The sequence below is a fragment of the Neovison vison genome, chromosome 3 (assembly GCF_020171115.1).
Source record: "Neovison vison isolate M4711 chromosome 3, ASM_NN_V1, whole genome shotgun sequence".
NCBI lineage: Eukaryota > Metazoa > Chordata > Mammalia > Carnivora > Mustelidae > Neogale > Neogale vison.
Genome location: NC_058093.1, coordinates 3467979 through 3495602, shown reverse-complemented (window position 1 = coordinate 3495602; position 27624 = coordinate 3467979). Strand labels below are relative to the sequence as shown.

The window sequence follows — 27624 nt, the reverse complement described above, 5'->3', positions numbered from 1 at the left end:
TACAGATATTCACTAAAGACCTGCTACATGAACAGCAATTTTTAAAAAATTTATTTGACAAAGAGATCACAAATAGGCAGAGAGGCAGGCAGATAGAGGAGGAAGCAGGCGCCCCGCTGAGCAGGGAGCCCAATGCGGGGCTCGATCCCAGGACCCCGGGACCATGACTCGAGTCCAAGGCAGAGGCCCCAACCCACTGAGCCACCCAGGCGCCCCAGCAATTTAAATATTAACTCATTACACTGCTGCCTGCCCTTTACCAGATACCGCGGCAGGAACGCGTGTTTGTCTTTCACGGAGCTACCCGTTTCTTCTAGCTACTTTCCATCATGCCGTCCCAAATGAGGCTAAATCAAAATCAAAGTGGCACACCTCACACTTGGGTCAAGAGCGCTGCTGTTTCCCTGGGGACACTCTTCAGGGCACACAGGTGGAAGTTGAACAGTTTATGGGTAAAACTCATCCCCTTCAAGAATTCCTTACAAAGAGATCACGGAGCTCCCAAAGCCAACTACGGGCATCCACATGGTGCAAGGGATTTGAGGACAAATGGTTAAACCTTACGCTGAAGCAGGGAAAGCCCGGTTCGTGAGTCCTACTTACACCTTTGGGGAAAACGAAGCTGTGTTATTTTTAGGGGATTTCTGTCACCACTGGCTTCTCCAAGGCGCCTAAGCAGAAGACCAGAGTTAGAAGAGAGGAGAGGAACTTCTGTTCCAGTCAATGCTTCGTCTGCGATAGTGAATTACATTAATGGATTTTAGGGCCTGAGGAAGATCTGTGCTTCAGAAACACAGAAATGCAATAAAATCTACTTAAGTCTGCGAATTCTACGCTAATTATCGGTGTTCAGGCCGCTCAGGTATTTTCTCCGGTTTCGCCGCCATGTAACCGGCACGTGACGCAGCGTCGGCTGCAGGGGCGCCCTGTGACTGACACGCGCCGCGGAATGGCACTAAGTTGGCATCCGTCACCTCACGCGGTTACAGAACGTCCGCGCGAGGAGAACGTCGGTGATTGACTCTCGGCAGCTCTCGGGCGAGCGTTATCGTCAGCGACCGTGTCACACCGCGCGTCACGTCACCGCGACGTACTTACAACTTTAAATCCGGACTTCCTGACCCGCTCTGCCCGTCCGAACCCCTTCCTGCGCCGGGACCCGGTGGCAACCGCCCACCGTCTTCCGGATCCTCGCGGACGGCAGCGGCCTTTCGGGGCCGCAGGGCGAGGCACGTCCCAGCCTCTCCCCGCCGGGCGCCCCGGCGCTCGGACACGCGTCCTTGGGCAGCGAGCGCGCCTGCTGCTGTCTCACACCAACGGAAAAGGAAACAAAGGGAAAATAAACTCTTACTGGTAAAAAAAAAGGGGGGGGTTCCTCCAAGGTCTTCCTCTTCACAGAGCGTCACTCAAGTACGAGAATTCAGCCCTAAAACCCCGCAGGTCACGCACGGGTCGAGGAAGTTTGAGGCAAAACCCACACTCGGGGGGGCCCCTCCCCCACGACCGGCGCCTCGCGCGGAGACTGCCGGGACCGCGGCGCGCCCGACGGCCTCAGGGGCAGGGAGGTCCGGAAGCCCTGGGGCGGGGGCTGGGAGGGGCGGGGGGCGACTCCCGGCAGCCCCGCGGGCCTGCGCCGGCCGCGCCCCACCCACGGCTGCGGGAGCTTCGCGCCGGCCGCTCCGCGGCGGCGGGAAGGCGGGGTCTCGGCCTTTCCCGCGTGCGGGCCCCGCCGCCCCCTCGTCTCTCGGGCCTCGCGGGTTTCTGCTGCCAACGGCCCAGCCGGCCCGCCGCGGCCCGCGCCACCGCCCTGGTTCCGGGGCGGGATGCGGCGGCCCCCGGGGCGCTGGTGGCTGCTCCTGTGGCTGCCGCCGCTGTCCGCCCCGCCCGCAGGCGCCGCGCGCGGAGAGGAGGCGGCGGCCGCGCTCTCAGGTAACCGGGCCGGCGGGCGGGCGGGCGCGGGCTCCCGGCTTCCGGCTCTCGCGCAGCCCGCGCCCGGCAGCTGCTCCGCCCGCGCCCGGCGTCGTCGTGGGGGACGGGGGGGCGGGGAGCCGGCGGGCGCTGCCTCGTTCCTCCGGGCTCACCCCGGGGCGCAACCGGCACCCGCCCCGCCCCCCGCCTGCTCGGGCTCCCTGGTGTCTCGGGCGGCTCCTGGCCTTTTTTTAAAAAAATTTTTTTAAAGATTTTATTTATTTACTGGACAGAGAGACAGACCGAGCTGGCAGAGCAGGCAGAGCGGCAGGCGGGGGGCGGGGAGGAGGCGCCCCTCCGAGCAGAGAGCCCGACGCGGGGCTCGATCCCGGGACCCTGAGATCATGGCCTGAGCCACCCGGGCGCCCCGCACCTGCACGTTCTCATGGTTTTAGCAGAAGCAAAACGGCGGAGCCCCGCGTCTCGCCGGGTTCCCCAGTCGACCGAAGCAGCGGCCGCGGCGCGGACGTGCGGTGGTTCGTGTGCGGCCCCGCAGCTGCCCGGCTCCGGCTGCCCTCCCCGCGCGGCCCCCGGAAACGTCCGTGCTTCTCCCGGGGCGGTTGCTGTGGACCCGGGCCGAGCGGGCGATGGCTTCGGCTCCGGGGTGAGGCCGGGGCTCCTCCGCGGACGGGCCCTGTGCCCTGGAGCGGGACCCGCGGCCGGTCCCGCGTGACCCGATACTGCGTGTCCCGCGGCGTCGCTGCGAGGTCGGCGCGCGGCGGGACGCGGGCACGAGGGACGGTGGCAGCTGGGGCGCCGCCGCGGTCCCTGCGGGGGTGCTCCCGGGATCCCGCGCGGAGGGGCAGCTGCTGCAGAGCATCGTTCCGCCCTCCCCCACCCCCGCACAACGTCCCTTAAAGGTTTCCTGGAGCTGTTGTCCACCAGCTTCTCATCTCCTCGGCCACCGCTGTTGGCAGGGGGCAGCCAAGCCTGGTCTTGCAGGCTGGGCAGAGGACCTCCTTCTGCGAGGTCGGGGTTCTTTGTCTAAGGATGGGGACGACGGCCCGATTCTGCCGGAGCTGCCAACCCCAGGGACTCTTGCAGTGACTTCCACTTTGGGCGACTCCTCTGTACGGGTGGTCATCGAACACTCCGTTGCTGAGTGTTCACGAAGTGTCAGCAGTGTTGAAAGTGCTCCGAGTGCATCATCTTGTCCAGTGCCTGTAATAGTCCTCTGAGAGCAAGTACCGTAGGATACCCATTTTATAGATGGGGAAAGGCAGGCTTAGTAGTAAGAAATGTAACCATTCTACAGGGATGAACAGGTAAATCACAGACGTGTCTAAGACGGAGGGTTTCTGAGCATGGCAGCAGCCAGAAACTTCTAAGTAGGCCCGGATCGACATCCAGAACCTTCACTTCTAGACTTTCCTTCCATGCCCCCACCCACTCGTAGAATTACCTTGGTCCGGGCCCATAGTCTTTATGGACCATTGTTTTCTCATCATACGATAAAGTTGTTCCATTGTGGAATGATTTCCAGCATTTTCTTCACCTTTTTATTTCCTTCTGTGAACCCGGTATTTCTCATGTTTGTGTTACAACATTTGGTGTTAACTATGACTTCTATTTTGTTACCAGAGAGCTACATAGATGCATGTCAGAACTACTGTTCCGCCCAAGACATGCAGGAGGTACACCGAGTTGATAAAATTCTAGAGCAGAGCCAAGAAAAATGGCAACTTATGAAGCCTTACAGCAACTTTTGCCATTCCAGATATGCTTTATATGGGACAGGCTGTGGAGCATCCTGGATCCTGTGGTGTGCCAGTGACACCACTTTGGAACCCTTGGACTAGACTGTGTCTAAGGAACACTGCTGCTGTAAAAGTGATTTTATGAACTGAGATCAAACAGCTGGGACTTCCTTTCATAATAGGGCCCATTTATAACATGAGAAGCTTGGAGCAGATGATACTTTATTGTTGTAAAATTCTCTTGAATGCACACACACACTTCCATAAAATAGAGAACATCAGAGCCAGGCTAGCTTTCTGTCACCCTATTTGGAGGAAGGTCAGAGGCAAGTGACAGGAGAGGCAGGTAGTTGGCTGGCTGAAAGACTTTACTCATGGTTTGCAGCCCAGGTTGAGGACCCTTGAAACCATGTGCTGTCTTATGATGTAGTTCAGGCCACTGTGTTGAGTTCCCAGGCTTGGGCTATGTAGTGATGGGCCGCTTGAAACCACAGCTTTCAAATTCATCTAAGGAGAAGAAAAATCAGTCCTTGAAGTTAAAATCGGCCTGAATGTGCATCAGTATGTGCTAATTTCAGATTCATTTTCTTTTTTTTTTTTAAGATTTTATTTATTTATTTGACAGAGAGATCACAAGTAGGCAGAGAGGCAGGCAGAGAGAGAGAGAGAGAGAGAGAGAGAGAGAGAGAGAGGAGGAAGCAGGCTCCCCACTGAGCAGAGAGCCCAATGCGGTACTCGATCCCAGGACGCCGAGATCATGACCTGAGCTGAAGGCAGTGGCTTAACCCACTGAGCCACCCAGGCGCCCCTCAGATTCATTTTCTATGCACATTCTTGGAGAAATAAAAATCAAGATTTATAGTCAATTCTGGTTAAACTAGGGTTAATAGAATAGAGAAGTTACCTTCTAATTTTGGTGCTCCATGCTAACTCCTTTGAAAATGTGAATCTACAAATAATACCCAGAAAAATCGTTCCTTTGAGCTTTCAGGAGCTAAGTTTTGTTGGTTTTTGCTTTTTTTAAATTTTTTTTTATTTTTTCCCTCTTCTTGTCCCCAAAGAGAAGCAGTAATAGGCCAAATGGAGAAAATGGCTCTCTAATAAGTGATTTTATTATTCTGTTATAGTTTCATCTGACGATATTTTCTTCCCATATGAGGGCCATATGAAGGTTAAATTTTTCGAAGGAACATTGCTGGAATATTTTTATGTTGGAAGTTGTTTAAGATCTGTTGAGATTTGAGGAGTGTTTGTGCTTTTTATTTTTAGCATACTCTATAAGTAGGCTTAAGTACTACCTGCCTTTTTCTGAAGTTTTGAGTATTTTTACCTTATGTATGACTAAATTCTTTAACTTAAATATGTCCTTTTACATTTAGGAAAACTAATAAATGACAAAAGCTGTACAAAGTAGTAATTTAAAATGTAATTTATTAAAGCAAGTGATAACCCATCTCTCCCTTTTTTATATAAGCTATATAGTCTTAAATTAGATTAATTGAATATTTATAAATTGAGTACTATTTAAAATGAACTAAGGAATCTCACTGGGTAAGGTCACCCTGACTCAAATCCTTTGGTAATGTAAATAATTGTGCTTTGTCTTAGCAGTCTGGGCACAACTGTCCAGAAAGTCAGAAGTCAGTTTTATTGCAGAATCAAGAGAATCTTTTGAGGACTGCAGGGAGTTACAGAAGGTGATGATCATGTCATGGCTGAGATGCAGCCTTGCTGGGGGTAGGCGTAGGAAGGATGGCATTCAGGGCTGGCCCTGCAGATCTTTCTCTAGATCTGGAATCAGGTTTGAGGCTGTAAATACCAGGGTTATGGGGCACCTTCTAGGGGTGGAAACATACTCAGCCTCAGGTGGAAGCAGTAGCTGTCCCTGGGCCGGTATTGTTCTCGAGTCTGATCAAATGAATGATTATTATTACATTTTCCTGAATCCCTAGAAATTCCCTTTTGTTTTCTGAATTGTATTGTGAGAGGATTTTGTTGGTATCATTGTGATATCTTTGGGTTTGCCTACATCTGCCTCTAGTAAGTTCCATCTTGACAGAATGAACGAGCCAAGACTGAGGCCCCTGAATAAATGACGCCCGCAGACGGCAGGCCACTTCCCAGACTTCAGCACTCGAGCAGCTGATAGGTTTCAGATAAGCAGTCCAGCTGCTACATCTTCTGTTCCGTCCCTCAGGTGGGGATGGAGGAAGTAAAAACTGAATAGTACAATGTCTCTAGAAGAAGCCTAGATAAACAGTGTTGATGTCACAGTCCCTGCTTTATGCTTAGCCCAGCTAGCCCTTGGCTTAAGGTTTACATGAACTGCCATGAAGCTGGATTTGTGGTTTCTTGTAGCTGTTTCTAGTTCCTTAGATGTTTAGGGGCTCTTATGTGAACTGAATGAAGTTCATCTCTGAAGAGAGTTAGTAATAATGAGGGTAGCCAGAGGACACTATGAAATGCTAACACCGTCTGTTATGTCTCATGTGTTGTGTAAATTTGACATCAGCTTCACCTCAAAAGTCAGAGGCACTCCGGAGAATTCCAGGGGAGCACCTCACAACATGCCTTTAGTAGTGTTTCTGTGGGTATCCCTGCCAGAGCAACCTACCTCCGTCTGTACTTTGCTTAATCCTGTAGAGGACCGAGGAGAAATTCAGAGCAAGTTACTTTCGTCTAACTGGGAGGCCCCTTATGCAGGATACACTGATGTACCATATATGAGTAAAACAAAACCAAGCTTCTTGTTTCTTGCTTCTCTCTGTTCTTCTCTATCCGGGAAGGATAAAGAAGGTCCCTAGCCCAAGGGATGGTAAGGATTACAGCTCTCAACCCTGTAGTTTAGGTATATTGATGATGAGGTGGAGTGAGGGGGAGCTGTAGCCTGTGGGTTCCGTAGGTGGGATGTGACCCAGGCTGGATGGGGTGTCTGATTACATCAGGTTGCTTCAAGGGGAAGGCCAGAGTGCACCTCCTTTTATGGTGCTGACTGGTACTGGGCAGCCTTTTACAAAAATTGGCCAGGCTTTCATTGTCTCTGCTATGCATGCCCAAATGACCCACCAACACTCTCAAATTATAACCTACATACAAAAAGCAGATATTTAAAGGCTGGGGATCCGGTAATGAACATGCTGTCCCTAACTTTATGGAGAGACAGAGTATAAACTAATAACAGTATGAGGAAAAAATAAAGCAGAGTGAGAAGAAAGTGGGTGAAAGGGGTCGGAGTGTGCCATTTTAGACAGTGGGGTCTGAGAAGGCCTTCCTGAGAAGTGACGTTCGGGCAAGCCTCAGTTATCAGGAGAAGCAAGCTCTGCCAAAAGCTGGGGAGAGCGGATTGCAGGTCAAGGACTCAGCAAGTAGGAAAACTCGAGGCAGGAGTGTCTCAGCATCTTGAGGGCGGGAGGGCTGGTGTGGCCTGAGCAGCTGAGAGAAGGGAGAAGAGGAGAGAATGTCAGAGGTACTAGGTCCTTGGAAGGGAGGGTGGATTTTGTTATGGTTGCAGCCTGAAGTCATCGGTTTTCAGCAGGTAAATGATGTGCTCTGATTGATGTTGTTAAATGATGTATATCCCGATTGGAGAATGGGCTGCAGGGGAACATCATAGGGGTGATGCTGGAAGCAGGGAAGCCAGGCTTTTACAGTAATCCAAGGGCAAGGAGACTGGCTTGGATGACAGAGAAGCATTTCCTTCTGAATTCAGACTATCGCACTGTATTACCATCTTGCGCTTAAGAGTTACAGACATCACATGATTTAGGAGATGGTCGTAGGACCAAGTAGAAAAAAACTCATTGGAGAGCAGTGTTTGTTTGCCAAGTTCAGGTCCCAGAAAGAGGCTATTCCCTCAAACAGCTAACAAGAGGAGTAGTTCCCTGTTCTTACGGGGCTGATTCCTTGAAGCAGTAGGGCCTACCGGGAGAGGCAATGCGGGCAGCAGCCCTGGAGTCACCCTTAAGAAAAGCGCCTAACAGGGGCGCCTGGGTGGCTCAGTGGGTTAAAGCCACTGCCTTCGGCTCAGGTCATGGTCTCAGGGTCCTGGGATCGAGCCCCACATCGGGCTCTCTGCTGGGCAGGGAGCCTGCTCCCCCCCGATCTCTCTGTCTACTTGTGATCTCTCTCTGTCAAATAAATAAAATAAATAAAATCTTTAAAAAAAAAAAGAGAAAGAAAAAGAAAAGCGCCTAAGATTGGGCACAAGTGTGGTATCAGGAGAAAGCCTGAAGAGAGAGCTGGCTGGGAGTCAGTGTTCGTACGTGGTCTGGGGCTGCTGCGGTCTGGACCTGAGGCGTCCCCACCCTGCCCCTGTTCTGTTGGAATGCACTCCCTTTCCACCAATAGGCAGGGCTTCCCCTCTTTTATTGAGGACCCCCGGTGTAAAGTTGTCAGCTTTTGCCACCTGGTTTAGCCCTGTTCTGCTCAGAGACACCACAGGAGACTCTGGAGAGGCACCACGAGGGACACCAGAAGGCCGGTCCACAGCCCTCCTTCCAGTCCTGCCTCTGCTTCCACTACCTGGAGGCTTGTAACGTGCTTTCGCTGCTCAGGTGCTCCCAGGTACTACACTGCCTCTGACATGGTCTTTTCTTCAGCTGGCTGCGGCCCTTGGATGGCCAGGAGCGCCCTCTCCCCTGCATAGGCCGTGGCCAGGAGTCCTTTGCATCTCAGATATACCCGAGAATTCGCCTCAGCATGGGGTGCTTTGTGTTGGACGCACGGGTTCTGCATTCTCCTTTTGGTCTTGTTTATAAACGGGCCATGCTGGGGGATGCGTTTTTAATTGTTCGTATGCTCTCTGCTGAGGGTCTCCGGACCTTCCTTCACATGCCTCTTTGAGACCTGTCTCTCAGACTTGTGTTTGCATCTCAGACTCTCAAACTCAGCAAATTTGTTCGTATATTTAAAAGCATATGCATTTCCTCACCATGTTAAGAGTAAAGATTAGGTGACCTGACAGTGTCCTGATGGAAAATACTGGATTCTCTTGTGACTTTCGTGTGGTCACATGGGTGGGCACTCTGCGTCTTCTCCCCAGGTCTATCTGCACTTTCTCCAGCAGAATGCTTAGGACGCTTCTAGCAGGACATGGACCTGTGTGGGCTCATTCAGTATTATTCCTGAAGTGGACGAAATTGTGACTGGTTACTAGTTACTCTGTCCTTGCTCATCTTTGCTGTAGCAGGTTGCGCTGGCACGTCCCTTGAAGGAGATGGGGGTTGGGCATAAGGTCCCTTTCTCTGTGTGCCCACAGCGTTCGTTCTCTGTTTCCTGTTGACAGAGCCGGTGGTGACACCTTATCCTGGATCCAGAAGATTTTAGGATTTTCATCTCAGTTACTTTATTTGTTTTCCCCGCAGAAAGTGGTTTATTGCTTTTAGAACAAAATATGATGCTTTCAGAACTTTTGTTCTGAAGAAAAAACAGAACTTGAAAACTTCTCTAAAACATGATTTTGTCAGCTGATGGAAGTAGGCTCTTCAGCATACAACATTTCCCGCTTGCAACTGTGTGAGGCCAGAGCTGTCAGACTGGAGAATGCGAACCCTTAGAACTGGGGCTTTTTGGAGTGCCTGGGTGGCTCAGTGGGTTCAAGTCTCTGCCTTCGGCTCAGGACATGATCTCAGGGTCTGGGATCGAGCCCCACATCAGGCTCTCTGCTCAGTGGGGAGCCTGTTTCCTCCTCTCTCTCTGCCTGCCTCTCTGCCTGCTTGTGATCTCTCTCTGTAAAATAAATAAATAAAATCTTAAAAAAAAAAAAAAAAAAAGAACTGGGGCTTTTGTGCTTGTGGCTGCTGTACTGAGTGTCAGGTCTGACGTCCTTGCCCAGACGCCTGCAGAGCTCCTCCTCCAGCACCCACTCACACTCTCTCTCACCACCCGGCTCCTCACGGTCCTGTAGGGGATCACATATGGGAGACGCGACTTGGAGTGGATGGACGGAACGGCCTGGCTGGTACCCAACTAATCCAGGCAGGGAAGAATGAGTTAGGTGGCTTCAGATGCCCCTTCAACAACCGAATCCCCCCCCCACTTTTGGACACCCTGTCCTCCCCAGTGATATGCCCTGGGGCCAAAGCCATTGTTTGTAGGAGAGCAGGAGGTGAGCGCCCCACTCCCTCACAGGCATCTCTGTGGTAGGTGACTACCTGTTTAGGTGTGTTTGTTAGGTGTTGCCTGTGGGGCAGGCCGGGCGCCAACCTACTTTGGAGGCAACACAGGCCAGGATCGGCTTGTGAGAACCTGGAACTATCCAAGGAGAGCTCCAGGGCCCAGGGCCCGGTGCTGCCACTTCAGACCCTAATCTGGCTGGGGGGTCAGCACGCCTGCTGCAGACCAAGTGGGGGCTCCCAGTAAGCACAGATGTCTGAGGCAGGAAAACGAGCCTGCCAGCTTGTGGCAGCCCTGACCGTGATCCCCAAGGGCAGAGCATAGCCTCCAACCCTGATTGAGGAATAAAAGGCATATCACCTCATTTTAAATTCTGATACAGAGGCAGCCACAGAATAAAATGAACCCCATTACTTAATAATTTTCTTAATGCTAGTTACTCTCTCTAATAAAGCACCTGTCTCTCCTCTGTATATTATGGTATGTGGTGTTGTGTTATACATTATTTAATGTTACACATAGTACACAAATGCACATATGTTTATACACACAGACACACATATGAACTTCTGTCTGCAGATTTCTCCTGTGCTGCAGACCCGTCCATCTTCACATAGTCCCACAACCGGAACTTAGTTATGTCCCAGATTGAACTCATCCCCCTTTCCCTGCACGAGCTTGCATCTTCTCCGGTGTTCCTTATTGGCGTGAAGGGCCTTGCCATCTCTCCACTTAACAGAACTTTCCTTTCTTGTGCTCCCTTATCTAATGACTCTCCAGAGCCTGTTGGTCCCAGTCATAAGTGATCTTTAATCTGTTCGTTCTCCCTCCTACCCAGCTCTGTCCTTGGCTTAGGTTGCTGCAGTAACCTCCTTGGTGGTTCTTCTGCTTTCAGTCTTCTTCACCTCTAAAATTGCACGTTGCTTAGAGAATGCTTCTTCTAAAACACAACTGGGTGCCTGTTGTTTCCCTGGTAAAACTGGTGATTCTCTGTTTGTCCTTTCCTCCCCTGCTCAGTGTCTGGAAGCTGATGTCTGTGGGCTGTATCACCCGGGCTTCTTCAAAGGGCCTTTGGTTCCCATTGTGTTTGGCCAGTGAGAGGCCCTGCTAGGAGGGCAGGAGACAGAGGCTGACGTAGTGCTCCCTTCATCCCACCATCCCACATTCTGGCAGGGATTACATCGCATTAGACTGTCCTCCTGGCTTGAGAAGCTCCAGTAACATCAAGCCCTACCTTTGCCATTTCAGGCCTAGGGATGTTACAGGCTTCCTACTGTTGTTGATGTCTAGGAAGTTCCCAGTGCCTTAGCTCATGGTGTTAATGTCTTAACTCTGCCCCAGTCTCCCGAACTCTTCCATAAAACCCTGGGGAGTGTCAGCAGTTTCCTGCTGAGACTTTGATGCTTACCTAAAAGGCTTCAGTGCTCTGCATTCAGCGCGCTGTGTGTACTCCTTCAAGTGGTGGCCATTGCTTGCTTCTCCTTGCAGATGTTGGAAGGCCCCCGTGTATTCCCCATACACCATCCTCAGTGAATGACTAAACCGCTTCCGTGATTTCCCTCATCTCTTGCTGCCCTCTGACCTGTCTTCTCTGTCTCGCTGCCTCCGGCTCCCCCTTCAGTGCTCTCTCACATTTCCCCCTTTCTAGGAAGCTGCCCCCAATTCTTGCCCTCTGCTCCAAGACTGAAGTACCTGTTCTCTGTGTTCCTACAGTACCTCCCATATATCATAAGAGAATTGACACTGGACTATCATTTTTTTGTCTGTCTCCTGTGGGCTGGAAAGACTGAGGGACTGTAACTACCATGTAGAAAAATTCATTGGCTAGAGAATGTAAAAACAGCATTATTCTTGTGAAGAGAAAGAAATAAAAGATAAGATTCTGGGAAATAAAATATTTTAGGAAGCACTTCTCTTTTCCGTCTCTCAGTTCTAAGGTGTAAAACTCTGAAGGAAATGGATTTTATTCAAACATCTGACTCGGACTGTTACTGCTACAATCGAAATTCCCAAATGGAGTGGAAATATATGTGGTCGACTATGCAGGTAAGAGCCTACATTTAAGTCATGTGTTAGGAACTGAGAATTTAAATGTTCTAGTTCAAGAATAAAAAATAGCTTTTGTATGACACAGAGCAGCATATCAGTACGAAAGCTGACTCGGGAATCACATAGAGTGACCCAAGGGAAAGGGGCATGTGGAAGGGAACATTAACTCTTCATGCTTTTTATCAGCCCTTCTCCAAACCATTCCAAAGAAATATGGTATCCAAGTGAGCACAGTGTGCTTGCCATTCAGACACAACTCAAGACAACACCCTCTCTCCTAGTTTCCAAGATAATTTCTATCCCAAGCCCTTCTCTGATCCCAGGGATGGCCAAGATAATAGTTAATCTCAGTAGCCTAGTGCTTCCCATCATTCAGCACTTAACATATTTATTAAGCACTCGCTAAGTGCTAGGAACTATTACTGGCTCTTAGGATACATTAGTATCATAGGATCCTAAAACAGATCCCTGTTCCTATGATTTTTAGGCTCCTAGGGGTAGGAGGTAGAGAAGAAAATTATAAAACGAGTAAGTGCCATGAAAACAGAAAATGTAAAGTGAGGGAGGTGGGGAGTAAGTTACAGTATAAAAAGTGTGGTCAGGGTAGTTCTTGTTGAGAAGGTGGTACTTGAGAAAGATGTTAATGAAGTTTGTGAGTTACCAAGATACTATACAAAGAGAGTATATTCTAGGCTGAGGGAAAAGATAGGACAGCGTATCAGAAGGCACATGATGTTGGTTTGTGCCATTACTGATGATACACACCACTTGGATCACCTGGTTAAGGTGGTCTCTGGAAATTTACAATTTTACCACTATAAAGTGGCCATTTTGCCCTTTTAATAAATGAGTATTTTGAGGAGGTAATTTGAAACTATGTAGATGTCCTTTTCCTCCCTCATCAAGTTTTCACTTCCTAGTTTTATCATCCATTGATGATCCTTGCATGAATCAGTTATCATGATGTTTATCAAATGGTCCTTTTCTAATTCCACGATTCTTTCCACATCCATCAGCGCTCTTCAGTAAGGAAGAGGTCTTCCTCCTCCAGTCTGTTTGTATCCACACAGTGTCATGATTGCCCATTCATCCAGTGGGTTACAGTCTGTTCCCTTATTATTTACTCTGACGTTCACATCGTCCTAGATTTGGCCAGTAAGAGCACCTTTAAGGTAGCTCATGTGTCCTTTTATTTTGTGCCTATCATTTGGGCATCTTCTGGCAAACAAGATGTTCCAGGCTTATCTTACAATTTTTTCAGCCCAACTCTGGAGTCATACATTTTTTTCAAGGAGCATTCAGCATTGGGTGTATTTATTAGTGCTGGGATACCATTGTCATATGTGTACACACAGAAACATACACACCCATACACCTGTGGACGTTCTATTTCTGTCTCTCCATCTGTTGAAAAACACGAGTTCTGGTATCTTCCATACTACTGGGTTCGTTCTCATCTCCTTGCCATATTTGTAACTTTTTTCTCTGATGGGGAGAAACTTGTTTTCATTATTCTCAATATATTGATTTATTTGTCTAATGATAGAATAGTAATTTATTTGTCAGCATTTGTTTAGAGTGTGTTTTACCTCTAGTGTGACAGTGTATAGTTTAAATACTGTGCTCCAGAATCACTTAGGTTAACCCATTCTCACACACCTCCTTTAATAAGATTATATTATTCATTTGAGATATATTTTGTTTTATTTGTTGCCATTTCCATTTGAATATTTGTTTTTATTGTTTTCAGGTTTTTTCCCTATCTTAGTTGATCTTATTAACATGTATTAGTAGGGATGGAATTAATACGGTTTTAAATTGCACTCTGTGCAGAAGTATTCTCAGAGAAGTGTCAGTCCCCCTCATTCCTCTACCGATTCCTATCTAGCCCTTGTGGGTAGCAGTCTTACTAGCTTCTGTATGTTTCCTGTGTTACTTTCTGAAAAAGTCAGCAGTGGTGTGTGTTGGTAGACAGTGCTAAGGAGTGAGTTTAGCTGGAGGACCAATAGCTGAGCCTGGTCAGTCTTACGCATAGGGAGGAGGAAGGAGCCAGCAGAAGAGAGAGAGAAGGAGCACTGCATGAAGAAGGTGTTACAAGGAGAAGAGAGTGATCAGCAGTGCTCAATGCTTTTCGTGGATCAAATGTGGTGACTGAGAATGAATTGGCTGTAACAACGTGAAGGCTGCTGGTGACCTTGTCAGGGACGGCCTTTTGGGCATGAAACACTCCATGACTGAAAAGGGTTAAAGAGAGAATGGGAGGAAAAGAACTGAAGACTGCAGGTATGGGTAACTTTGTAAGAGAATTTGGTTGCACTGGGAAGCATCCCAGTGGGGAAAGTGGAGTCCATAGAAGGCTCCCCCCAAACCCCCCGCCATGGGAAAAGTATCAGCATGTTTGTATGCTAATAGTGACGTAGGAAAGATGTTAAGGTTTGAAGCCAATAGCCAAGAAAGAATTCTTGAGACATCTTTGGTGCAAAAGGTGATTTCATTAAAGCTGGGGACAGGACCCATGGGCAGAAAGAGCTACACTGGGGTCACGAGGAGTGGCCCATTTTATACTCTTAAGTTGGGAGGGGATTAGGGACAGCATAAGTCTCTAAGGAATTTTGGGTCAAGGTTTCCAGAACCTTGAGGGGGCTAGCTGTTGTTGGGAAAAAGTCATTTATTACTGCCTAATGAAACCTTAGTCATCAGACCCTTCAGTTGTATATTGGTGAGTCATATGCTTGGGGGATGATTGCCGACATGTATTTTGGAGAGATAGAGATAAAGGAAGTTTCCAAAGGAATTTTTGTGTGTAAAGTAGACTTACAGGATCCTGGGTGTTGGGCTAAGATTGCCTTTTGCCCTTAGCAAAGTATTAACATCCAGGCTGCTGAGTTTCTAGAGGAATGTCATTCTGCCTGTTTTAAGGACTTAACCAGTGGGGTATAGATAGTAAGGAAATTTAATTTTTCTTTTGTCTTTGTTTCCTACAACAGTAGGGTGGTCCTATAGAAAGGGCAGGACTATTGGTAGGATGTCCTTGAGTAGATAAAGGATACTCTAAAGGATACCTTTGAATCTCGTTTAAATCTCCTCTGTGGCAGAAAGTTCCTCCCCACAGGCAGGAAGCAGAGCACGTCCCTGCAGGTACTCACTGCTGGTTGGGTAATGGGATGGGAGCCTGTTGACTTCGTCTTCTTCCATTTTCAGCCAAGAGTGAGGGTGAGGAGGAGGTGTTGGTGTTGAGAAGGGAGAAGCTGTGACATCTTTGTTGAAGAGAGTAGGGAATGTGTGGTATGATCACCTGTAGCTTTACGTCCCACTTCAGGTTCACACTCAGGCTTGAAGTCAGACTGCTGTGTGTTTTATCTGGTGCCATTTGGTGGTCCAAATCCAAGCGTGAAATGGGTGGAGGGTTGGAGTTTGCGGGTAGGGCTGACAAAGCAAGAGCGCTGCAAAGGAGGCGGGTACATGCAAGGGAATGTTTTATAATGATTGACCTTGGAATTTAGCTGGAAAGGAAGGGGTGAGGAGCAGGGGGAAAATGCTTGATGTGTGGTGATGTCAAAGGCTTCCTGGGTTCAAGGTCCTATAAGGGGCTCACTGGAAAGGTAGGAGTTGGTGGTCAGCCAGTGGGATGCATAAAACAACCTATAGAGGGCCTGTAGTTTGGTAATGACAGGGTCCAGGGTGTGGCCCTGGGAGTGATGAGCCGAGGCCCAGCAGAGGGCAAGAGTACAAGAAGGGAGGAGTTCAAGATGCAGAGAGTCAGAGCATAGGAAGGAGTTTGGTGTCTGTATTATGCGTATTGAATCCCCGAGAAGTATGACAGGAAATAGAGTAGTGAGCCAGGAGCTGAGAAGTCCAAGAGAAAGGAGGGTAGGTAGTACGTTATATCACCTAACGCCGAGACTGAGAGATGGTGATCTCCCTCTTCTTTGCCGGCTCACCTTACTCTTGGACAAAGAAGAGTATGAATAGAGAGGGACAGACAAAGGCAGCGCACAGTTGTCATTTAATGATCACTGGCTAGATTGTCAGTGTCTGCTTGGTACTGTAGCAGGTGCTTTGTTGTGAGACGTGACTAGGACCCGTGGTTGGATTCTTCTTCAGGAGGTGTGGGGAGAGAAGCCTGAATTACACATGCGCAGCTGATCCAGAAGAAGTGCTTTTCCTCAAATACAGTACCCGGTGGTAGAGCTAGAAACCCCTTTATAGACCAAGTAGTTTGCCACCTGTTGCTTTCTCCCATCCTTTTTCACATGTCCCTTGGCCACAACAACTTGCTAGAGGAGGGAGTTAAATCACCTACAACCCAGGGGAAGAAACGTCCACCCCGCAAAGTCTCTGTGCTCCAGTATGTTCGAACTAAACACGGATCTGTAGGTCCATTGCTCGGATCCCCGGAATTGTGTACATCTGACTGTCTGTTCTTCACTCCGTTGTCTCGGGCTCTCTTCATTCCTCTGCTCATATGTTTGTTCTTATTTTATAGGTGAAAATTACCAGTTCAGGCCTGCTCAGTATTGTATATATCACAGAAAGACATAATTGTCAATATCCAGAAACCATTCTATCTTTTATCAAGTGTATGACGCATAATTTTTGGACACCAAAGGAGTCTAATGAAATAACCATAATCATCAATCCATATGGAGAGACCATGTGCTTCTCTGTGAAACCTGTCAAGAAGATATTTGTCTATACAATTAGTGTGACTCGAAACAGTAAGTCTCTTTTCTGATTTTCTGGATTTCGTTTTTCTGGAGTGACATTCCAATAAATTGAGTTTTCTCTTCTTTCACTAACTGCATCGACGTAAAACCTTTGTCGTGTGTGTCTGTCTTTTTCACTCCAGTTGTGGATTTCAAACTCTTCCTTGTGTTTGTGGCAGGCGTTTTCCTCTTCCTTTATGCAAAGACGTTGAGTCAGTAAGTATCCATTTTACTTTCTGAATTTTGTCAGTTATCCTTTATCCTTTTAAAAAGAGGGTAGCACAATTTTGACCCCATGCTAAATATTTCCACATTAGCTTTTAGTTCCTGCTGTCGTTTTACAACAACTTGTATTACTTTGTATTATGTATTAATATACATTTAAAAATCTGATCCTCTTAAGGATTGCATCAGTGCTGTATTGGTCTCATTTCATAGATGAGAAGGCCGGCATTCATCATCACATGACTGCTCTTGCTAGGCTGAGATTTCTACTCGGGTTTTCTGATGCCAGATGCCTTGCTCTCTCCATTGGAGTCAAGCTGCCTCCAAGATTTGTGGCTCTGATACAGAAGTTGAATTTAACAAGTGTCTGACTCTTGGAGAAACATAACCTGATATTTTGTGTATTACCACTTCTCTCATGAAAAAGGAGTCTTTTTCCAGTAATATTTTACTTCTTAACCTGCTCTTCTCGATAGTGTTCATCTTTCTCGTAGTATAATTAAGTGCGTTTCATGTAATCTGTGGCCTTTAGAACCCAATGTCAGTCAGTTAACTCAGAGAGGCCGGGCTGCAAGCCTGAGTCCCAGCTGGCAGATGCTCACTTGGGGGAGGTCTTTAATATGTTGGTGCCTTTGAAATTCAGACCTGGCTAGCCACCTCACGGGGCTGTTGTGAATGCGTGCACAGCTCACAGACCAGCGTCTGCTACATAGGAGGTGCTCAGTAATTCTTGCATCAGATTCTAAACATAGAAGGTAACTTAGACATTTTGTTTTGAGTTAGTGCCAAGCTATTTACCATAAATTTCAAGTACAGACTTCATTTTTTAAGAGTATAGGATATAATTAAAGGTACCATCTGAGTTTTTCTTCTTAGTATTCTTAGTATCAGGTTAAACATGGTTTTAATACTGAAAGTCCTGCTTAACATTTAAATGGCTTTTATCTGCTTGTTTTGACAGAAGTCCTATTTTCTATTACTCTTCGGGGACCGTGCTAGGTGTTCTGATGACATTAGTCTTTGTCCTGCTGCTGGTGAAAAGGTTTATTCCTAAGGTGGGCATACTGTGTATAAATGAATAGAAGAGGGAAACCATGATCTCATAGACATGAAAAATTGATCAAAGTTAATTCACATTGACTGTGACAGTTCCTAATTAAAACTGTGTTTCTACATTGTATAAACTGACTTGAAAAGGTATCTTTCTCTAGAGTTTCCATTTGTATTTGTTACTCTATATACACTGTAAAGTAAGTATTAAGTTTTGGTGATAATTTTTTTGAGACCTTTTTACTTTTAGGTAATAAATTTTTCCCATGAGTGGCAGGGGTTGACCTGTGCTGAGTAGAAACCTGTCTTGTCTTAGCAGAGCTGAAGAAGGCCACGATGCTGAACAATCAAGGCCTTGAATAGCTGCATGGCTATATCTGGGGATTTTCTTCATTATTATTAGTTCCCAGAACACCTTTCATGAAAGAATGCTTTGTACTTAGTTGAGGATAAATAGTACTTCATGATGATAACGTTGCAGATATTCTCTTTAAAGCTTGTAACACCGGCATCATTTCGAGATAAATTTCTTCTTTAAAATAGTGCTTTTCCAATCTCCTGAGGATGCTGTTGAAATGCAGACTCTGACTCATAGTCTGCCACGGGGCCTGAGAGTCTGCGTTCCAGCAGGCTCCTGGGGGGTGCTGATGCTGCTGGTTCATGGACCATAACTTCAAGACTCGAGAGAGTATCTCGAATTGACATCAGTGCAATTTGATGTAGAAGTTTCTAATAGAAAGGGTTGATTTGTTTACTCCTATTTTTGTGAGAATGAATGAACCAAAAACTGTCATTTATTTTCTTCTGCCCACAGTACAGCACCTTCTGGGCTCTAATGGTCAGTTGTTGGTTTGCTTCAGTGTATGCTGTGTGCGGGTGGATGGAGGACCTCAAGTGGCTGTGGCGTGAGAACAGAGTATATGTATTAGGTAGGTAATTTTTTAAAAGTATGTTCTGTTGTTAGAAAGTTGAAAAGTACAACTGGAGTCCTTCTTTGGAAATACATTTCTTTCCAGAGTCTAAATTTTCCTTTTGAACTAAGGAGAAGTACTGTTAAAAGTATTTTTAAATTTTATTCCCACAGTTGATGATTTCAGTTCAATAGATCTCATTTTAGACTGTTTTTTTCCATATGACATCTTTCTTGGTTTTCTGTACTAATGATCAAAAGAGCAAAAAAAAAAAAAAGTTTGTCTCTTTTGACTGCTTGTATGCCATTGAATTGTGGTTAAGCTCTAGCCGGATCTAACTTGTAATGAAAAAATTTCTCTGAAATGTGGCTCTTTCCTTTTCTTCATGTATTCAGCATGAAAGGTGAGAAATTCTAAATATAAATGACTAATGAAAACTTGAATTTTCAGAAACAGAGAGGCTATTAGGAAACCACTTGTTTTTATTTCATGTAACCAAAACCAAACAGCTTTTTAAAATTATTTATTTGTTCTATTTGGGAAATCATGGAGAATGGGAGGATCAGTTTTCTCCTAACCCCTTAGCACCAAATTTTTCACCTAAGTCCACCCATCCAAAACAAAAGCAATCAATTTTTTGTTTTACTTGAATATTTTGTCTTTAGGTAATGCTCCTTTTTTTGATAAAGTATTTTTTAAGATTTATTTATTCATTTATTTGAGAGAGAAAGAGTATGTGCATGGGTGCAGGGGGATGGGCAGAGGCAGGAGAAAAATCCTTAAGTAGACTCTGAGCATGTAGCTGGCTAGGGGACTCAGCTGTGGGGTTCCATCTCGACCCCGAGATCACATCCTGAGCCAAAATCAAGAGTCATCTGCTTAAACAACTGAGCCACCCAGGAGTTGCTATGATAAAGTTTGCCATACATATGGCAAACTTTATCATTATATCATTATCATTTTATATATATATATATATATATACACACACACACACACACACATATATATATATATCACCTGTATTCTTTTTTATTTCTTTTTTTTTAAGATTTTATTTATTTATTTGACAGACAGAGATCACAAGTAGGCGGAGAGGCAGGCAGAGAGAGAGAAGGAAGCAGGCTCCCCACTGAGCAGAGAGCCCGACATGGGTTTGATTCCAGAACACTGGGATCATGAACTGAGCCGAAGGCAGAGACCTAACCCACTGAGCCACCCAGGCTCCCCCCCCATGATAAAGTATTTTTAAAGTAAATTATAGATATCATGGTATGCCCCCCTGACTAGTTCAGCAAGCATCTTTAAAAATAAGAACATTTTCCTCTGTAGTTAAATAACAATTAAATTTAAAAAATAATAATTACATAAATTACTCAGGTCATGTTTAGATTTCCTAAGTGCCCTTGATGGTTGGTTGTATAAGGGGAGATATAGTCCAGAACCATATTTTGCATCTGCGATGTCTCATAAGTCTTTTTAAATCCGTAACAATTCCTTTTCTCCTCATAGTGATGCCGAGTCTCCTTGCCTTAGTGAGCGTCCCACTTTCTGGGTTTCTCTCATGGCTCCTTTGTGGTGTAATTTAACTTGCTCCTCTCTCCCCTTTCTGAACTGGAAAGTCGATCTTGACGCTTGCTTAGGTATGAGTGAAACACATAGTGGGATACACGAGAAATGCATGTTTCACGTTGGATCCCAGTAGGAGATGCGAACTGTCTCATCGTCCCACCATTGTTAGTGCAGAAACTGAGCACTGCACTGGGGGGTGCAGCAGGGTCCATCTGTTATAAAATCGTACTTTCCTTTTTTAACTAGAAAGTAAAAATAAAAAATAAAGTTTGTAGCCAGCTGTGACCTATGCTGAGGCTTAAATCCTAACCAGAGCAACCACGAGAACATTGGTCCATCGAGGACTCTGGACTAAAAAACAGATACATATCGTAATAATTTATTATTGCATGTCCTTAATCATTACAAAAGGCAGTGTCACATGGAAGGAGTAACCATCCCTCTATGTGTTTTTCAGTCTTACTTCTTTGGAAAAAGAAACCATAAATATGAAGTCTTTCTGATATGTTCTTAGCTTAAGTCAAGGCTCTGCCAGGATTTTTCATACAACTTTTCAAGTTCAGATTTTCAAGTTCTTCTGCTTTTTTACAGGCTATGTCCTAATGGTGGGATTTGTCAGCTTTGCTGTTTGTTACAAACACGGGCCCCTTGTCGATGAAAGGAGCGTAAATCTCCTGGCGTGGACACTGCGGCTCCTCGCCCTGGTCTTGATCTACTGCGGGGTCACCGTGCCCCAGTGCTCTTATGCAGCCATGGTCCTCATCCTGTCCTTCAGGAGTCTGCGCTACCCCCTGAAAGCCTTCAGTTATGTGAGGTGGTGCGTATCTTTTTTGCCTTGTAAATTGGACATTTTGAGCTCTGGTTTTATTTATTGTTTTGGTAAGTTTCTTGCTCGTGTCGTGTTTCGTCTCATGATTAACTATATTTCATCTGGGGTTTGAGAGAGGAGGAAGCTAGAGAACGTCCTGTCGAATTCCATCTCATCTCTTGTCTTCATTAGTCTTTCAGGGAACTGCCCCCAGTTACTAGGTAGTTACAGCTCACCCAGAATTCACTAAAATCAGTGGCAAAATTACTTGCACTCTGGGTTGCCTAAAATTTGTACTTTCATTCTACATTTCCTTTCATTAGGGCCCAAGATTGCTTTAAAAGTATTTGTTGTGCTTATGAAATAGAGCTAGAAAAATGATTGAAAAGTACTATTTATGCTTAGGACTTTTTTTTTAAGGTTTGAAGCTAAGGCTTAAGCCTTTTCAAAATACAGAAAGAGCGATGAGGGAACTTCACTGCCACAGCTGTATTATGTCTGTCCTTAGTCATCTAGTCCAAACACCTTTTTTTGAGTCAGGTGCACAGACGGAGGGACAGTTTCTCCCTCTGAGGCGTGCTCGTTGAGACAGCAGCTTACAGTTCTGTATCTTTGAAGTGTTAAGATATACCTGACCAGAGACTATGGCACATAGAGAGGGTTCCCGGGAGTGTCTGAAGAAGAAATTACTAGGCTGAATCTTCATGAATTAAAACAGCGAGGTGAGTAAATGTGGAAAGGACTTTCCTGAAAGAGAGATGGCCCGGTCCGGTAGCACCATGAGGCTGGTGAGCGCTGGGGGGCATCGGCAACACTGTGGAGGCATCACAGGCCGTGCTAAGGAATCTCGTCTGGGTCTGAGGTAGTGGAGGCCGGAAGCCATCATGCATTTCAGTCAGTGCTCTCTGCCTGCCGCTTGGACCAGATTCATGAATCCAGTGGCTTTGGGCTAGAACCGAGGGGGAGATGCTGAGCAGGGGTCAGGCGCTGGGGCACTCCTGAGGACTGTGGGAAATTCTACGATGCAGCATCCTCAGAAAGGGGGCAGTCACTACTCAGCTTGAGCTGACTGTTGCCATGGAGGGGTACGGGCCCTGCCTTCTGTTTTTTGTTTTTTAGAAAAGCTGGGAATATGGTTTTGAATGTGAATTCTTATGTTTAAATGTTGGCAACTAATTGGGAAATAAAAATACATTCAGCAGTCAGGATCAAAGCGGAGACCGTGAACCTCCCTGGGTGGTGGGATGTGGCCCAGCTGTCTTCTGGCTCAGGGGCCGTGTGTACCTGGGAGGCCCCTAGGCGGTGACATCACAGCCAAGCACGCAGGAGGTGATGAGGGCCTAGAGTCAGGCAGTGAGGGAGTTAATAAATATTTATGAGGCAAACCTAGCCGAGAGGAAGGAGACTCTGGTAAGTGGTAGTTTACGGATCTGGGACTGCATATGTAACCATGTCACCGTGTTAAGCACATACGAGTGACAGGACAGGGCGCTTGTGTAGAGAATGTTGGCAAGGCTGAAAGGCAGCAGGGCCTGGTCGGAGGGGCTGCTGCTGGCTGCTGCTCCTGGGCCTGCCGCAGAGGCTGACAGTGACTGGGATTACCAGAGGTCCCTCTGCTAGGAGGAGGCTGGCCAATCCCCATTTCCCCAGCCTCCAGTCCTTTGCCAGGCTTGTGGCTTGAGGAACCCAAGACAGAATTTGGGCCTCTTTCCCCTCAAACATCCGGTTGCCATGCCAAGTGTGAAGTGTGTTCTGTCATCTGCGTGATGGTCCTGCGCACCTGCACACACTGTTAACGTGAACCTAGTACGATGTTCTGTCATTTCCTTAGCTTCTCATTTTGCCAGTGAATAATTATGTGAGGAACAACAGGATAAAACGGGAACATATGGGTTAACTAACAAACCAGAGTAATAATACCTTGATTTGTACAGTAGTTTAGCTGTACGAAGAGCTGTTTGAATGTGCCCTAGTGTAGGGTCACTACTCTCTCAGTCACCCTTGTTGAACTCTCACTGGAGGCCACTCACTGTGCTGAGCCCTTTTACACAGAAGACCTCCTTTCATCCCCACAGGGCCTGTCAGGTAGACGTTACTGCTTTCACTTTGTTCTTATGCGCAAAGCGAGGCTCAGAGTGGCTAAGGAATTGCTTCTGTTGACTCCGTGGATAAACCTCAAAGCCAGAGTCATGCCTTAGTCTTCTGCTCAGAGGCCAGAGGTTTTCCTCGAGGGAGACTGGACTGGTATTCAGAGAAAGAGAAGGAAATAATGTCAGCCATGCCCCGATCTGACTCTTCACTGCCACACAGTCTTCAAAAGTTTAAAGGTTTTTCAAGTCCCAACCCTTAAGAGAATATCTGTTTAAACCACCTCCTGATAATTCTTATACTCATCCAGATTTGGGACTCTCTGGTTAAATTAAATTTTAAAGCACCCAAGAATATTTTTATTTGTTTATTTTTTTAAATTATTAAGCCACCCAAGAATATTTAAAAAACTCATTGTTAAATGTAACATATGTGCTAAACATATGTGTTATCATCTTGCCATTTTTATGAGATTCTTCTTTTTAGGACTTTCCTGATTGGAAAAAAAAAATTCCAGTCATGACCCCCTCCGCATATGGCAAGGGAGGAGTTATTATAAATTATTGTACGTAAAGGATCCTCGTGCAATATTTATTCCTCCTCTCTAGGATTAGTCAGGATCTCCACCACTAGGGGGAGGCGGTATCCCGCAGATCGTCCCTTCTCTTTTTGGGCCTGTGCACTAAGTGGTCATTGATTCTACCAGGTCTCCTTAAAAGGGCATCTCAGAGAATTGCTTCCATTAGTGCCTGAGGGTGTGAGCGGACCAAGCATAAAAGAGCCAGACTTTTCATGGTCTGCTTATGCAGTTAAAAGTCACTGAGATGAAAAATACAATTAATATGTCTGTCAGAAATTGAGCCTCAAATTCCTAGAAACGTGATTCAGGACAGTCCAGGAGGAGAGGAAATGTCCAGCGAGGCCCAGCGGCGCATGCTGTGTGTGCCGCGGTCACGGTAAGAACCCTGAGCTCCAGTGTCCTGTCAAGGAAGTCAGGTGTCACTGCTCCTTTCTAAGAAACGTGTTTTTATAAGTCTTAAGGATTGAGCTGAGCAGTCAGCTATGACCAGGACTCCAGCAACCAAATGCCGCGTGTTTCAGGAAGACGAAGCGGTGGCGGGCCGCGGACAAGCCGGCGGGCAGGTTCCTCACCGAGGACGAGTACCGCGAGCAGGCGGACGCGGAGACCAGCGGCGCCCTGGAGGAGCTGCGCCGCGCCTGTCGCAGGCCGGACTTCCCGGCCTGGGTGGTCGTCTCCAGACTCCGGGCCCCCAACAAGTAAGCCCTGCCCCGTGCTCCAGCCCACCGTGGGGTAGAGGGAGTGTGCGGGCGCCGCGGTGGGTCCCTCGGTGCGCTTCAGACCAGGAGCAGACCTGCTGGTAGCAGGTGGCGGTAGCAGGTCGCGTCCCACTGCCTGTGTCGGGACAGACACTTCCCGGACGTGTCCGAGAGGGAAGGGCAGAAAGATCTCGTCCGTGTGGGGGGTCCCCGGTATGGAAGATCATTTTCAAAGTTGAACAAGAGAGACATCTTTGCCCCAACATCTTTTTCCTTACTGCTTTCCCTTCTTCATAGCCTTATCCCAAATCACAGTGCCCTCAGACTGAATGTTGAAGGGGGGAAGTATTGATGTGCTAAAATAACCGTGAATAATGAACCTAGTAAGAAAGGCAAGGAACGAGCAAATAAGAGTGGGTATGTTTGGCAGCAGTCAGTGCTCGTAAGTGTGCCTGCTTCTCTGTTCTTTCCCTGAATTTCTCTAGAAGCCGCTGCCATTTTTACATCCAGCGTATAACTGCTGTTCTCTATTGACGTAAAGTCAAATTTAATTAAGGAGGATAAATAGCAAGAGAACATGTTATCTTCCAAATAAACCTTTCTGTGATTACATTGGCCTTATTTAAAACAAATAAATACTTATCAGATTTGCAGACTTTGTTCTTGGAGGAAGCCACTTGTCACCTGAAGAAATGAGTCTGCACGAAGAGCAGTACGGGCTCGGGGGCGCCTTCTTGGAGGAGCAGCTGTTTAACCTGAGGACGGCCTGATGGCCGCCTGCGCGTTCACTCCGCCCTGGACAAGGAAATGGGTTAAGGGCCAGGATCCTATTAACGTTGGCCAGAGCTGTTCTAGGGAACAGTGGCAGAAGCATTTACTACAGGAAGGAGTCCTACTGGAAGAGAAGACTGAACTATATCGAAGATGACTTTTCATTCCTGGTGAGTTCTTACTGTGCTATAGGTGGCCATCAAGATTCTGGGACAGTCGTTACCACTTTCCGAGTGAAGACTGGCATCAGGAACAGGACTCATGTTGATCTTCAAGGAGCCACTGAACACGAACATCTGCCCCGTCAACACCAGGACAAACATCTTCCCCGTCAACACCAGGACATTATATCTTAACCCTCTTAACCTTCAGAACCCGTGACAGAACACTGGCTTGCTCTTCCTACGTGCTCTTTGTAAAAGTGCTGCCAGAGACCTGCGGCCCCTGGACCAGTGTTCTCCAGAGAATGCTCCATAGGATGCTAGTCAGGGCTGGTCAGGGCTGGTCAGTGAGGGGATTCGGAGGTCATCTAAGATTGATACAAAGTTGAACAAACATGCTGCAGGATTTCTCAGAGCCTTTAATGCTGCTGGTGCACATCGTGAATCTCCTCAAGAGAAGTTGTGTGCAGCAGTTTCTGACTGCACAGATCCCTTTTTGACCACAGATCCCTTTTTCATGAGATTAATATTCCTATGAACAGTTTGGAAAATGCTAATGATGGCAAGATTGAGGTTTGAGGAGGTTAAATAACTTGTCCAAAGCCATTTGCAGGCAGCACTGGGACTAGAACTGCAGCCCTAGTGTTTCCTGCAGCTCTCAGGGTTAAGAGACTTTCAGAGCTGGGCCTAGGGGCCATCTCCCTAGAGCCTCGGGTCTTACCATATTGGTGACTTTTTAAAAAAATTTTAAATAATGGACAGCTGTTTGGTAACTGTGATAGAGAAACATTTCTTAAGATTATATTTTAAAGCTTGATAATATTTTTACGGACATGTAAAAATCAGAAATGAGAATTATTTTCTGTAATTTTTTGTATGTTGAAATTGAAGACATTTAACTTCCTGTGACATTTTGAGCTGACTGGTCCATTTTTAAAAATTTAGTTATGTATCTTTGTAAGAGTTTCCTACAAAACAGATTTGTGATCTTTCTTCACAGAACACATCTTTTTTTTTCTTGATTCTCCAGACTGTGAACTTGAACCCTGGGGCAAGAAGGCCAACACTTAAAAAGAGCCGAGAAATGCCATGAGCAGGGCAAAACAACACAAGGGTTAGGATGGGCTAAACTGGTTAACTTTAAGAACAAACATGGGCTTTTTTGCTGTGACAGGTTCATAAAGAATAGAGGCATAAAGAATGAGGACTCCCTTTTTACTGAAAGAAGCATTTCGGAGGAGGGTGTAGAGGGAATTTGAAGCGGCTGTCCTGAGGCACGGTCAGCAGAGTGTTTCTAGATTGTTGAATGAGGGCAAGGCTCCCATTTGGAACTTCTAGGTTGATTTTCAGTGATATTTCCTCTTTGAAACAGTGTGTCAGTGTTTTAACAAATTTCTCTTTGGCCAGGTACTTTTAATATTGGAGCTTTGCAATTTTTTGTGAAATGCACTAAATTCAATCTGTGCTTCCAGAGACTGATTTCAAATACCAAAGAATCTTCCATTCAAATTTATGGTGATTGTGATGATGATTTATAACTATAAATGGTTCTCAGGTCATTTTTGTTATAGTTTAATTTGATTTTTTTACAATTAAATTTGTTCCTAATGTAAATGTATCAGATGTGTCCGTGCTTGTGCTCACCACATTCACCTCGGGGGCAGTTTGTGACCGAATGCGTGTGCTGTGCGAGGAACACATGAGCCGTCCGCTGGGGTTCCCAGGGGCTGTCCGTGCAGAGCCCCTGGGGCTTACCTGTGCAGGGCGGAAGAGGTGCTGACCACAGAAGGAAGCAGCTCTCCATGGGTCAGGCTGGGTGTCACCCTCACAACGAAAGGAAAGGAACAAGTCTTCCAGGATACTGTTTTTCATGTTTAATTTTAGAGGAAATCATGAATCTGTTAGTTTGTTACGTGAGAACTGTGAGAAGCTAACCCATTACAAGGGTTGCTTGTGATACATGTGGTGTTATGTTGTGTTCATTTGATTTGGGGTTTATTACAGCGCTGATTACTGTTCCTCTCCCCATGAGGCAATATACAGATGACTCCCAGAGGAGATCTGCATTCTCTTCTTCCTCCCTTCCTTCCTCTCTTTTTCTCTCTTCCCTACCTCCTTCCCCATCTGTTATTTATTTAAAGGCCTTTAAACTGTGTAAATGATCAGTCAGTAAAATGGCTCTGCCCTTCACAGGTGGTTGAAAGTTGGCCTTGTGCTTCCTATCGC

General features: G+C 46.6%; 1 protein-coding gene and 1 non-coding gene across 5 annotated transcripts; one reads left to right on the top strand and one right to left on the bottom strand.

Moving 5' to 3' along the window:
• The first annotated feature begins 1302 nt into the window (after positions 1-1302).
• Positions 1303-27016, top strand: NEMP2 (nuclear envelope integral membrane protein 2). 4 transcript variants are annotated; one of them, XM_044241173.1, is made up of 10 exons: positions 1914-1929; positions 8080-8228; positions 11710-11825; positions 16315-16546; positions 16678-16750; positions 17721-17814; positions 18624-18738; positions 20884-21109; positions 24290-24466; positions 25113-27016. In XM_044241173.1, exons 3-10 carry the CDS (start codon positions 11736-11738, stop codon positions 25234-25236), a joined length of 1131 nt encoding a protein of 376 aa, XP_044097108.1. In that variant the 5' UTR covers positions 1914-1929; positions 8080-8228; positions 11710-11735; the 3' UTR covers positions 25237-27016. The 4 variants fall into 4 exon arrangements, with proteins under 4 accessions (XP_044097110.1, XP_044097108.1, XP_044097107.1 ...); XM_044241175.1 differs by lacking the exons at positions 1914-1929; positions 8080-8228 and adding an exon at positions 1303-1353; XM_044241172.1 differs by lacking the exon at positions 1914-1929 and having other exon boundaries at positions 7796-8228.
• LOC122903900 lies at positions 10030-10166 on the bottom strand. The gene has a single exon (XR_006384102.1).
• Positions 27017-27624: the final 608 nt, after the last annotated feature.